Here is a 14,263-nt window from a genome sequence, read left to right on the forward strand (position 1 = left end):
ATTACCGTTGTGCAGAGGGCGGTCAGGTGTGAGCAAGACACTTCCGGTCGCATTGGAGCGGTTAGCGCTCTAGTGCTCGCACTTCTGGGGCTATTTAGGCTGAGCATCAACTTCATAGAAGCTGCGGTAAGGTGATGGTGGCAGTGTCCCCGACCCGCTCGCTTGACGAAGGTGCCTAAAAACTGTGCTCCATGCTGTGTATGTTATAATTTTAAATTGAAAATCGTAACTCTGATACTATGCCTAGTTTTTAAAAATAACGTCTGTGCCTGATGATTACAATCTCGCCGAATCGGCATTTTTAATTACTACGATTTTCGCTCTCCATACCTGATGTAATAGGAGGGTAGCCCCGGTCCGACAGTGTTGCAGTGGCTGAGCTGGGAAAGATGCGGCTGGAAGCCCCTTCTGCGGCTGTGAAAGGCAGATTGGTGGTGATGAAGGGCCACGGAAAAGCCCAAGGACCTGGCCGTAGCCCTGCTGTCATTAACGCGTACCAGCGCTTAACCTGCCTTGTCCACAAAGAGACGAGAGCCTTCACAGGGCATCTCCATAAGTATTTTTTGGACATTCCCAGAAAAGCCAGTAGCCCTCAACCAGCCATGGCGCCATAGGGCTAGTGACGATGAAATCGCTCTGCCAAGTGAGTCAGTGGTGTACTTAGCTGCATCCCTCCAATCGACAACAGCCTGGGAGAGCACAGCCCAGGCCTCCTCAAAAACTGGGTAACTATATCCCACAGAGCGTGGGAATAACAGCCCAAAAGGCAGACGGTGTTCACAGACCACAATGCCAGGCTCTTGGAAAAAAGCATTTTCTTGTCCAAGTTATCCAGCCTCTTGGAATCCCGATTTGGAGGCAATGTTGGGAATGCACCAGGATTTTCGTGGGAAGTGGAGGCTTGGACCACCTATCTCCTTGGGGTAGGTGTTCTGTGAGGAATTTGGTGTCCCCTGGCCCGGGCGGTGGTGGCAGATTATTGTCCTGTTCAGAGGAGCCTCTGTGTTGGGCTTAAACCAGGTCAAAAGCAGGACATTAGCATGTACCTCGTTAAATGGGAGAAGCGGTTCTGAAGGGGGCTCTCCTGGCTGAAGGACTTCCATCAAGAGGTCCAGGACCTCAGATGCCCTCCGCAGCACCATTGCAAATTAAGCTTCCTCCTCCATAGCTTTGTTGGAGGGAGAAAGCATGCCGGTAACTGGAGAATTATCCAGTCCACTTGCGCTCGCCACCAGTCTATGTTGGTATCAGGATGGTATTCTTCAGGGTCCAGCAACCACTCCCATTTCTCCCAGAGTCCTAGCCCATAACAGGGTTTAGGCTTTGGCTTGAAAGGCATGGCTCTTGTCGGTGCCCGAGTCGGTACTCAGTTTGAGGACGTATGGGGCCCGTTTAGGAGACTTATCGATCCCTAGTACCTATCCCTCAAGTGTGATAAGAACGGGCATACAAACATTTCTTCAGGACGCCTTTGGTGTCATGTTTCGACCCCCCTTATTAGAGGAGTCTTTCTGAGGTGGGGAGATTGGTGACTACCAGACCATTAACAAGACACAGAACTCCTCAGGCTGCCTTCCAGATGAAAGGGCTATTCAAAACTAGACAGGATCATGGGGGTGGGACTGGATGAGAGGCAGTGCTGCTGACAACTACACAGAAGGACCCAGTGACATTGGACTCTTCCACTAATGTTGGTGTGTTCTATCCTACACACATACTGGTAGTGAGATTCTTGGACCGACTTGGGAGGGAACTATGGCCTGGAGACATGAGCTATTACATTACTACACTGGGGTAATGTCCATAGGAGGCACCATGGTTTATGGAGAGTAGAGCCCTTTGGTTGATCGTTCCATCAGTTCTTTCATTTATCCTTCCCTTCTTTCTTTTCTTTTTTTCCTTTCTTCTGCCTGCGTATGCAGATGGTATTGACTATGCTGTAGTCCATATGTATAATGGGAAACTATGAACACACTGTTGGTGTTGAGATTTGGTCTATTGTTTTTGATCAACTGCACTGTAACCTAATAAATAATGATGAGAAGAAAAAAAATAAACAAAGACACAGAAAGTCTACATACTTACAGGTATACTGGGAGGAGACTCAAGGGTTTCAACCTGCACTGGCTGGAGACTACTTAGCTTTGCACCACTTTTTACCAAATTGATTCGAATTTCAAATTGTGACTGCAAGAATAAGAAAAAAGTAAGTATAGAAAGATTAAATGTAGGCAGTTATTAAAATGTACATTAGCAGTGTTAGATTTTTCAATACATTCATGAACAATTCCATAATAAAAAAATAAAAAATACAATTTTCTTTGTGTCTATTCCTCTAATGCTAAAGCAGTTTCCCACAGAGGGTTAGGGTAACTTCAGATTCAAAAACATTGAACTGTGAACTGGGGAAATAGCAGCACTCTAGAACCCATTACAAAGTCTGAAGGAAAGCATGCAGCGACCAGTTTGACAGTAAAAGTCCAAACCAAGTATACCCGACATGGGGAGCCTGTATTACATATGTTATTCTCTCCATAAACTAAACCGACATATGAACGGGACATCAAGAAATAAAATAGTTGGGGTACTTTTCATATATAGTTGTAAATATGCAGAAACATTTGGTACGAGCCATATTTTTACTACCACAAACCTGGCTAAACTGATTTTAATTTGCTGATTTACTGAATAAGATTGTTTGATTACCACCGTTAGCTTTGACCAGATTGCGTTCCTCCCCATGCAAGATGATTTTTCTGGTTTGAAGTAATTACATTCTGCAATGGTCATTCTGGAAACTATTTATCTATCTGCAGACTCCTCACCTTAGAATACTCCCCAGGTGTCAGACTGGAACTGGAAAAATGTAGTACCCTGTGTAGGAAGATGTTCCTCCACTTTTTGCCCCCATTGGAACTAAAAGATGCTGGCTTTTCAACTCCGACAGTGCATTGAAGCTAATTACCCAGGTTCCAGTGCCAGGGTTCTTTCCCCTAAACTGACATGTTCAATTGCAATTTAAATTGACAAGGACTTTATAACCCTTGTAAGTCCCTAGTAAATAGACCCACTGGTACCTAGGGCATGGGTACTAAAGGGGGTTCCCAAGGATACAGCATGTATTATGCCACCTTAAGAAACCCACACACAAATTGCATGCAGACTGCCGTTGCAGGCTGAGTGAAATGGTACAAACTATTGAGAAAATACGCCATGGCACACTCCCAGTGTGTCACGCCCATACACACTGCATATATGTAAGTCACCCCCCCAACAGGCCCTAGAGCCTTAAGGCAGTGTGCATTATATTATATGTGAGGACATATCTGCATGAGCAGATATACCTGTGATGTCTGATTCCATTGCTACCACATTGTAAGTGTTCAGGAAGCCATTTAAGAACATGTACTGGGCACTGGTCATTACAAGTTACCCAAGTACACAATGGCTTCACTGACAACAATGGTGTTTAGTATCAAACATCTTGTGTTGACAAATCCATACTGATGCCTGTATCAGATTTGTCCCGGCATGCACCCAGAGGGACCTTAGAGGTGCCCCCTGAATCCTACTAGTCTCTTTGTGTGCTGGATGACTGGTATTGTCCAGCCTGCCACCACAGACAACTCTATGGCTCCCTGTAGGTGAGAGCCCACGCTATCGGAGGTCAGAAACAATGCCTGCTCCAGAGGAAGGTGTTATCACCATCTTCAGCAGGATGGTTAGTGAATCTGCTTACCAAGGATAGAGCTTCAAAGCCCATGCCGCCTTTGATATGCAACCCCAGCTTCCTCCAGAACTGGAGAAAGCCCCTGCTGATCTGAGGCACATCTGGCACCAGGACAAGTGGAAAATTAGCTATACACTAGGCGTATTGCACCTCCAGGCTAGTCACACCCCTAAGGTGGGCAACCTGATGTGCTCCACGAAAGAAGGGTTCCACCATCTTATTTTTGATGAAATTAGGAACTCTGGTACAGGTTTATGCCCACTCTCCTCAGGAGGTGGTGATACAGGGGGTATAGTAACCCCAGGGGGTAAATAGCCCATTGGCAACATATTTTCACTCCCCTTAACTCTAAGTTACTTACCTTTGGTAAAGCATTACCTGGTAGAGACCCAGTCCAGTCGCAGATTCCTTAACTTTTGAATTCTCCCCAGGCGTTGGACTCCGGTTGTAACGTCAGTGGAGCCATATAAGTGCTCTTCTGTGGCAGGGGTAGACTCGAAGGGGAGGGAGTAGCCCCTTCGGACAATTTTCAGCACCCACCTGTCCGAAGTGACAGAACGTCAGTGAGGGAGGTGATGTTGAATCCTGCCACCCACCGGCGTGGGGTGCACCCCAAAGCTCGGACTAGGAAGGCTTTGAGGCGGATGCTGCGGGAGCGGAGGTGGACTGACCTGCACGCTGGCCCCCTGTGCCGACACGGCGGCCACCACGCCAGCCCTGAGGTTGGTTCTGCGCAGGCTTTTGGCTGAACAAACATGTAGGGGCGCCCCTTCCGTTGCCACGAAAGGTAGACGTGGCCCGGCGTGTTGTGGAGAGACCCAAGGACTCGGCCGTAGCCCGAGAGTCCTCGAAACGCTCCAGGGCACTGTCTGCCTTATCGCCAAACATCCATCCATCAAAAGGCAGGTCTATGAGGGCACTCTGGACATACCCCGAAAACCCTGTGGACCGCAGCCAGGCATGGCGACGCAGGGCCACTGCAGTGGAGATGGCTCTCCCCAAAGAGTCCGCCGTGTCCAGCTCCGAATGGCGAACTTCACGGCAGCGTTCCCCTCCGCAACAGCTTGGGAAAGTACAGCCTGAACCTCCTCCGGGCACTGGGGCAGAGTTTGTGCCATCGTGTCCCACACAGCGTGAGGGTAGCGGCCCAAGAGGCATGTAGTGTTGACTGACCGCAGCCCCAGGCTGGCAGAGGAAGACAACTTCTTGCCAAACTACTCCAGCTTTTTCAATGCCTTATCTGGCAGAGCGGTAGGGAATGCACTTTGGGCAGTGGAAGCCTGAATGACCAGGATCTCCGGGGTCGTATGATTTGTTAAAAAAGCAGGGTCACCCGGTGCTGGGCGATGATGCCTGGCAACGCTTTTATCCACAGGAACCCTCGTAGCTGGTCTAGACCAGGTGCCCATAAAAACATCTGTCAAGGCCTCATTGAAAGGAAGCAGAGGTTCCATAGAACTTGCCACCGGCTGAAGCACTTCAGTAAGGAGATTAGTCTTCAAGATAACAGTAGGCAGATCAAGGTCAAGAGCCTCAGCTGCTCTACGGAGCACCACAGTGTATGTGGCGGCTTCCTCCATGACAGCGGGAGGAGACACAAACCCAGGCTCAGAGGAGAGGTCAAGGCCACCTGCATCCTCCGAGTCCTTCGCCCACTCATGTTCGGACTCGCACAGCCGTGCCAGAGGGTCCTCCGACCCCTCCCAGTCATCCTTCTCCTCCGCGGCCCGAGGCACAGGCTGCGGCGGCGGGGGAGGTAAGGGGAAAAGGAATGCTCAAAACCGGCGCCGGTCGGCACCGATCCGGCTCCATGTCCCAATTAGAGTCCTAAGCTGGACCAAATTTGCCTGGAAACTCGGGCAAGGGTGGAGTCAAAGACTCAAAAAGAAGTAGAGACAAAAGTCTCAAAAAAGTAGTCAAAAAGTGACTAGGGTACGTGCTTTAACCGCATCTGCGCTTGCTGGCGCGGAAAAAAGAAAGAACGGACGTCAGCGGGCATGGGTGGTGTGAGAAGTTGGCCTGATATGCAGTGATCACTATTCTAGTGATCACTATGTATCAGTCCAGACAACCCTTATTGATGATTGGTTGTAAGTCAACCTGATAGACCAGCTATCCTAGTAGCATGGATACGAGCAGTCTAAGGCTAAGACTCTAGAGGGCGTGTTAAGCCAGCTGTTTTACCATCACATTACCCCTTGAACACCAAGTGAAAGGACACCACACAAGTTGTTATCAAAAATAAAGTATATTTATTAATAACAGGACTACCCTGGCTCTTTATGAGACAGGGAGCTAAGCACACAACAAAACTCTTAAAGAAATACTGAAAGTCGCACAATTTACACAAATGCCCGAGGGGCACGAAAAACCATATACACAAGAAGTGGAATGCGAAGTTACTAGCAGGTAAGTAATACTTTTCTAGACTGTAAAAACGCTAGGCCTACAATGCTGAACCCTTGGATTAGAAGCAGGAGGCCTAGGGACGCCGTGTGCAGAGTGGGAACTCTCACGCATAATGCAGGAACAAGTCTATGGATACTAGCAATCACAAAGTTACTGTTCTCGGGCGAACCCGACTAGGTGGGTCGAAAACAAGAGTGGATCCGAACACTTAGGGTGTTGGACTATGCTGGAGCACCGGAGTACTCAGTTTACCTAGCCCAGGGGCTGCAGCTGCATAGGGTTTAAGTTGCGTCGGAAACCCTTGTTGAAGAACCAGGAGCCTGAAGAAAGAAGTTGCTGGCAGGCGGCCAGTGAAGAAGTTCGTGGTGATCCAAGCCTGGATCAGGGAAGAAGAAGACCTGTAAGCAGAGGGGACCAAGTTCTGAATCACTAGCCAGTGATTTAGGTGGGCACCAGGATGGCACCGGACGAAGTCACCTCGACCAGGTGAGTGGGCGCTGCTGGGCTCTGCAGTCTCTCGGACCAGGAGGCGTTGTCGGCGACCAGGATGGAGGTGCGAGCTGTCCCACGAAGGTCTCTGCTGTCGACGTCGCTGGACCCAGGATTGGGGCAACAAGTCTTGGCAAATGCAAGCCCACGCGGTGGACTTAAAATGGAGTCTGGAGTGGACCAGGAGGGTCGAGGGTGCTCCTCTTTTGGAGGGGAGCAAGGGCTAGTCTGGAGCAACCAGACCAGCGGTGTTTGTCGTCGTGAAGCGTCGTAAGAGGGCCACTAGCCAACGGGCAAGTGACCTGGACAACGCGGTGAGCAGCAAAGAGCAGAAGGGCCCCACGCAGATCTCGTGGATGCAGGGGGGCTGAACTTCGGTGCTGGAGCTGCTCAGGGTCGGGGCTTCTCTTACCCCAAAGCACTCAGTCGAGGGTCACTCGGTGGTCGTGCTGGACAAGCGTCGTGCAGTCTTCAAAGATGGCCGGTCCCTCGAGGTCTCGTCACACCCACGGATCACAGCTGGGAGGATGATGCAGGTTGAGGTCAGAGGTGCCAGGGAAGCCGGTTCTCGTCGTGCTGGGCAGTCTTGATCCGGAGGAGAGACTTACAGCAGACCACGATGCTTGGTTGGTGCCTGCTGCTGCAGGGTGACTACTCCTTAGTCACAAGGGAGAAATCTTAGGAAGAGTCTTGAGTTCCTCTCGTAGAAAGTCGGTTCAGGATTCAAAGATTGATCTGATTTGGAAGGGGGCCAGTCTACCTTTATCCTGCAAAAAGGGGCTGGCACGCGACTAAGTCCTGCCCTATGGGTGGGACTAGGAGGGGGGGTGGTTACACCCCTCTCCTTTGGCGGGCTTTCCCCAGGTCAGGGGCTGGAGTGCCCCTGGAACTGGTTCAAGCCGGCCTATGCATAGTGAGCACCAGGGTGCCACTTGCAGTCACCTTCCTCTAAAGCCCTGCCTACCTAGGATACACAAAATCCTGTCTGGGACGGTGCTGGCACCGCCCCTGGCAGGAAACCCTTTGTCCTTGCCTCCTGGGCTGGGAGGACTCCCAGCAGCAGGAGGGCAGACTTGGTTCCGTAAGCTGCAAACGGGCTCAGCTCATGCCAGAGCACCATTTCACATTATTCCAAGCACTCTGCCTTCAGGATTGATAAGGCCTGCCATAGGAGTGACTGATAGGAATATATGTGTCCATTTTAGGGTTAGATATAGGAATACTATATCTAAAGCAAAGGGTGATTACACCACCTTGCCCCAGCTGTCGTGCAGCCAGTTGTGTCAGATTTGGATGGCCAGCCAGGGGTGGCATAATACATGCTGCAGCCCCTGGTAGGCCCTGGGTACACCTATGCCCTGGGTACCTAAGGTACACTGTACAGGGACTGATAAGGTGACTCAGTATCCAATTAGATATGTACCTAAGGTACATGGAATCCATTTTACAGAGAGAGCAGTAGGCCTGGGGTCCTGAATAGCAGGGTCCCAGGTCAACTAAGTCAGAAAACCAGCAAAACACCAGGCAAAAAGTTGGGGGCAACCATAGTCAGGGATCTACCTTCCTACATAACCCCCCCCCCCTCCCCCAAACGAAAGGAGATAAGGCTATCCTTGACAGGTAAGCCTATATTGCCTAAGTGGTCATATAAGGAAGTACCAGCACTGGCATGGTTACCCCCTATCTCATGGTCCACTAAGCAATCCCTCACCCTAAGGGTGTCTGAGGGTCTCCACCATAGGGAATCTCTACCTGTGGTGTGTTTTGGCAAAGTAAAAGGCTGGTGCTGAGATGGAGTACTGAAGTGGGGCTCCACTACTTTTGGGCCCAGCTTCCTCCAATCATCATCCACCATAGGGGCCTTTCTTTCCAAGACTGAGTTGTGTTGAGCTCTCAGGGTCAACCTCTCGCTACCTAAAGCTGGAGGCTGAGTCCCTCTGTTTGGCTTACTGGAGGGACAGGTCAGGTTTGGGGCCCTCAGGTCCCAGGTTTGGCTGTGCCCAACAGTGTCCATCTGTGGGAGTTCCCTAACTAGGTTTAAGGGGGATCCCTCAGGAGTCTGTTTGATTTTCACTTGGCTAGGATTACTAGCTTCAGTGCCCTTAATCTGCTGATTGGGGAATTCTTTTGGACAGGGGGCCCTTTGGGGTCCACCACTGGCCTCCCTGACCTCTACAGCCCTGGGCTGACTGAGGCAGGGTAGAGAGGGGCAGGTTACCTGCTCCAGACTGGGTCCCACCTTGGAAGGGTCCACTGACATCAGGGGTTCTGCCAGGCTAGGCCTGACTACCTCTGGGGCAGTTTCTTCACAAGGGGTCAGATCAGTTCCCTGAGGAGGCTGATTCTTTCCTAAAGTCTGGTGGGAGGGAGATTTCTCTTCCTCCTCAATGCTCTCTGTCTGAGTGGAGTGATCCATAGTTTCAGGCTTCACAACACTATTATCTGTCTGAGTTTGAGCTGTGGCCATCACAACTCTACCAACCTTTTCAGGAAGGGACTCAGTTTGGGTATGGGCTGTGACCATCACAGCCCTGCTAACCTTTTCTGGGAAGGAAGCTGTCTGAGACTGGGCTGTGACTGGCACAGCCCTCCTGACCTGTTCAGGGAGGACATCTTGGACTGGGGCTGTGGCTATCACTGCCCCACTAACCTTACCATGGAGGTTCACCATTTTAAAATGGGTTTCTTGCTCTACCTCAGCCCAGGCTGAGAGCTCTAAATCATTCCCCAGTAGGCAATCTACAGGCAAGTTTGGTGACACTGCCACTCTCTTGTGGCCAGTGACACCTCCCCAGCTGAGATTTACCACTGCCATGGGATGATTTCTCTGTACTCCATCAATATTGGTCACCTGGTATGTGGCACCAGGTAAAAGTTGCCTTGAGGGGACTAGACTCTCAGTCACCATGGTGATGCTAGCCCCTGTATCTCTATAGGCCTCAACTTTTATACCATTGATGAGGGGCTCCTGTCTGTACTTGCTCAAAGTGTTGGGACAAGTAGTGAAGTTGGCAAACCCCATGCCATTTTCACAGACAAGAGTATCTAAGTCAGGGGACCTGGTTAGGCCAGAGTCCCCAGGAACTCCCAAAGTAAATGCACCCAAATTCTTGGGGGCACTCCCACCACCTGGGGGATTACTACTAGTAGTAACAGGAGGTTTGGGAATGTTACTTGGGGGTATGTTCTCCTTATTGTTGTTCTTTGGGCAACTGCTGTCAGTTTTCAAATGACCCACCTGTTTACAGGGATAACAATACGGTTTCTTCTGGGTAGAGGAAGTGTCTTGGGACCCACCCCCATTCTTGGAGTTTTGGGGCCCTAGGGAAGTTTTCTCTGTAGATTTATCCCCACCCTTCTCTTGAGGATTGGTTGATTCCTTTTTCTGGTCACCACCTTGGTTCTTAGGCCTAATCCTGGTTCTGACCCATTTGTCTGCCCTCTTACCCAATTCTTGTGGAGAGGTCAGATCAGAGTCTACCAGGTGCTGGTGTAATAACTGGTTCTGACAATTATTTAAGACTTGCTCTCTCATAATACGATTATACAATCATGTGAAGTCAGTAACCTTGCTACCCAATAGCCAGCCCTCCAAAGCCTTAGTGGCACAATCAACAAAGTCAGCCCAATCCTGAGACTGAGTTTTCTGGGTATCCCTGAACAGCAACCTGTACTGCTCAGTGGTTAAGCCAAACCCATCAACCAGTGTATTCTTCAGGACTTGGTAATTGTTAGCATCCTCAACTCTAGTAGTGAGGAGCTTATCTCTACCTTTGCCTTCAAAGGAGAGCCACAGTATAGCTGCCCACTGACTCTGGGGGATGCACTGGACAGTGCAGGCCCTCTCCAAAGCAGTCATCCACTTGTGGATGTCATCCCCTTGTTTAAAGGGGGGCGCTATCTTATTCAGGTGTTTAGTATCTAAACCCCTTTCCTTGTCTCTTGGGAGATTGCTGCCACCAGTGGGAGCTAGCCCACTCATCTGCTGCTCTCTAGCAAAGGCAAGCTTCTCTTTGGGCAGGGCAAGTTCTTCCCTTTCAATCCTCAGATTAGCCTGCTTCATCCTTGCTTCATGCTCTCTTCTCTGAGGGGAAGTCAATCTCCTCTGGGGAGAAATCCTTCTCCTCTGAGAAGAGGCATTAGAGTGCAGAGATATACTGGAGTCCCTAGAAGGAGATCTACCTCTTCTAACTCCAATGTTAGGCCTCATTAGGGTCAGTACTGGGGGTCCCCCAGATCCTTGCCCAAGTAGGTCTAAGTTGGCCCTAGTGAGTCTGCTGACTAACTCAGGACCCTCGTTTGCCTCACCCTCAGAGAGTTCCTCTAGATCCTCCTCCTCAACTGCATTTTCAGTGTCAAGGAGGTCTGGATCCCCAGTGGTACCCTCTAAGGCTGGCATATTCCCATCTAACTGAGAAGCTTTTCTAGCATCATATGTCTCTAAGAGACCTATCAGAAAGGGAATGGTGGGGTTAGACCACTGTTTCAGTTTCCTGGAGGTACACACTTGTCTCATCTCCTGGAAACTGAGAGCTGCATATCTTGATTTGACCTGTGGAGAGTCAATAACCACAAGGGGAGTCTCAGTAGACTCTCCATGGGTAGACATGCTTTTCTAGTGTGGTGTAAGTGGTGCACTTACCTACACTATATGTTTACCTACTGATCCCTTGCTAGAGTTGTAGTTTAGGGTGTGCTAGGCCCTAGGAGCTACAACAGCTGGTTCAGTAGAACTCAGAGTATTCTAAGCTAAGTTATATGTACCTTAGTACTTATGTGATCTTTCAAATGATATTCTTAGGATATGTGTGGTAAAACAACAGCAAGCTCAAATCCCAACTGCTGCTCACCAATGTGAGAAGTTGGCCTGATATGCAGTGATCACTATTCTAGTGATCACTATGTATCAGTCCAGACAACCCTTATTGATGATTGGTTGTAAGTCAACCTGATAGACCAGCTATCCTAGTAGCATGGATACGAGCAGTCTAAGGCTAAGACTCTAGAGGGCGTGTTAAGCCAGCTGTTTTACCATCACATTACCCCTTGAACACCAAGTGAAAGGACACCACACAAGTTGTTATCAAAAAGAAAGTATATTTATTTATAACAGGACTACCCTGGCTCTTTATGAGACAGGGAGCTAAGCACACAACAAAACTCTTAAAGAAATACTGAAAGTCGCACAATTTACACAAATGCCCGAGGGGCACGAAAAAGAAGTGGAATGCGAAGTTACTAGCAGGTAAGTAATACTTTTCTAGACTGTAGAAACGCTAGGCCTACAATGCTGAACCCTTGGATTAGAAGCAGGAGGCCTAGGGACGCCGTGTGCAGAGTGGGAACTCTCACGCGTAATGCGGGAACAAGTCTATGGATACTAGCAATCACAAAGTTACTGTTCTCGGGCGAACCCGACTAGGTGGGTCGAAAACAAGAGTGGATCCGAACATTTAGGGTGTTGGACTATGCTGGAGCACCGGAGTATTCAGTTTACCTAGCCCAGGGGCTGCGGCTGCATAGGGTTCAAGTTGCGTCGGAAACCCTTGTTGAAGAACCAGGAGCCTGAAGAAAGAAGTTGCTGGCAGGCGGCCAGTGAAGAAGTTCGTGGTGATCCAAGCCTGGATCAGGGAAGAAGAAGACCTGTAAGCAGAGGGGACCAAGTTCTGAATCACTAGCCAGTGATTTAGGTGGGCACCAGGATGGCACCGGACGAAGTCACCTCGACCAGGTGAGTGGGCGCTGCTGGGCTCTGCAGTCTCTCGGACCAGGAGGCGTTGTCGGCGACCATGATGGAGGTGCGAGCTGTCCCACGAAGGTCTCTGCTGTCGACGTCGCTGGACCCAGGATTGGGGCAACAAGTCTTGGCAAATGCAAGCCCACGCGGTGGACTTAAAATGGAGTCTGGAGTGGACCAGGAGGGTCCAGGGTGCTCCTCTTTTGGAGGGGAGCAAGGGCTAGTCTGGAGCAACCAGACCAGCGGTGTTTATCGTCGTGAAGCGTCGTAAGAGGGCCACTAGCCAACGGGCAAGTGACCTGGACAACGCGGTGAGCAGCAAAGAGCAGAAGGGCCCCACGCAGATCTCGTGGATGCAGGGGGGCTGAACTTCGGTGCTGGAGCTGCTCAGGGTCGGGGCTTCTCTTACCCCAAAGCACTCAGTCGAGGGTCACTCGGTGGTCGTGCTGGACAAGCGTCGTGCAGTCTTCAAAGATGGCCGGTCCCTCGAGGTCTCGTCACACCCACGGATCACAGCTGGGCTGATGATGCAGGTTGAGGTCAGAGGTGCGAGGGAAGTCGGTTCTCGTCGTGCTGGGCAGTCTTGATCCGGAGGAGAGACTTACAGCAGACCGCGATGCTTGGTTGGTGCCTGCTGCTGCAGGGTGACTACTCCTTAGTCACAAGGGAGAAATCTTAGGAAGAGTCTTGAGTTCCTCTCGTAGAAAGTCGGTTCAGGATTCAAAGATTGATCTGATTTGGAAGGGGGCCAGTTCCTACCTTTATCCTGCAAAAAGGGGCTGGCACGCGACTAAGTCCTGCCCTATGGGTGGGACTAGGAGGGGGGTGGTTACACCCCTCTCCTTTGGCGGGCTTTCCCCAGGTCAGGGGCTGGAGTGCCCCTGGAACTGGTTCAAGCCGGCCTATGCATAGTGACCACCGGGGTGCCACTTGCAGTCACCTTCCTCTAAAGCCCTGCCTACCTAGGATACACAAAATCCTGTCTGGGACGGTGCTGGCACCGCCCCTGGCAGGAAACCCTTTGTCCTTCCCTCCTGGGCTGGGAGGACTCCCAGCAGCAGGAGGGCAGACTTGTGTCTCGGTGGCAGCATCCATCTTGTGGAGCTGAGGCTATGTCTGACTTTAACCGGGGTTACAGGTTACCAACATGTCGTGTCCCTCTAGAAGGGTGGAATGCTAACCCCGTCGCCAGAATTGGCGAGGGGTTAGTATTCCAATTCGTATGACACCTTACTCGACATGTTTTGATAAAGCGATACCAGAGTTGGCATATAACCGCGAGGATTATAATGCACTTAAGAGTATATGGTATGCGTTATCATAGTACAGCTATTAGGACTTGGTTCCGTAAGCTGCAAACGGGCTCAGCTCATGCCAGAGCACCATTTCACATTATTCCAAGCACTCTGCCTTCAGGATTGATAAGGCCTGACATAGGAGTGACTGATAGGAATATATGTGTCCATTTTAGGGTTAGATATAGGAATACCATATCTAAAGCAAAGGGTGATTACACCACCTTGCCCCAGCTGTCGTGCAGCCAGTTGTGTCAGATTTGGATGGCCAGCCAGGGGTGGCATAATACATGCTGCAGCCCCTGGTAGGCCCTGGGTACACCTATGCCCTGGGTACCTAAGGTACACTGTACAGGGACTGATAAGGTGACTCAGTATCCAATTAGATATGTGCCTAAGGTACATGGAATCCATTTTACAGAGAGAGCAGTAGGCCTGGGGTCCTGAATAGCAGGGTCCCAGGTCAACTAAGTCAGAAAACCAGCAAAACACCAGGCAAAAAGTTGGGGGCAACCATAGTCAGGGATCTACCTTCCTACAGGTGGCGCCTAAGTAGTCTCTGTAATGTCATCTCGGCGCTTACGACGCCAGCGACCGACACAT

The 14,263-nt window shown here is 50.4% G+C and overlaps 1 protein-coding gene across 5 annotated transcripts in view; it reads right to left on the bottom strand.

Moving 5' to 3' along the window:
* The window catches only part of TTC3 (tetratricopeptide repeat domain 3), a 1,911,479-nt gene that overhangs the window by 328,334 nt on the left and 1,568,882 nt on the right, over window positions 1-14,263 (bottom strand). For all 5 annotated transcript variants that reach the window (XM_078656864.1, XM_078656865.1, XM_078656863.1 and 2 more), the window contains one exon: window positions 2,086-2,187. In XM_078656864.1, the coding sequence (XP_078512990.1) occupies window positions 2,086-2,187 (102 nt within the window). The remainder of the gene's footprint in view (window positions 1-2,085; window positions 2,188-14,263) is intronic.

Source organism: Lissotriton helveticus, chromosome 8 (assembly GCF_964261635.1).
Source record: "Lissotriton helveticus chromosome 8, aLisHel1.1, whole genome shotgun sequence".
In the NCBI taxonomy this organism is placed as follows: Eukaryota; Metazoa; Chordata; class Amphibia; order Caudata; family Salamandridae; genus Lissotriton; species Lissotriton helveticus.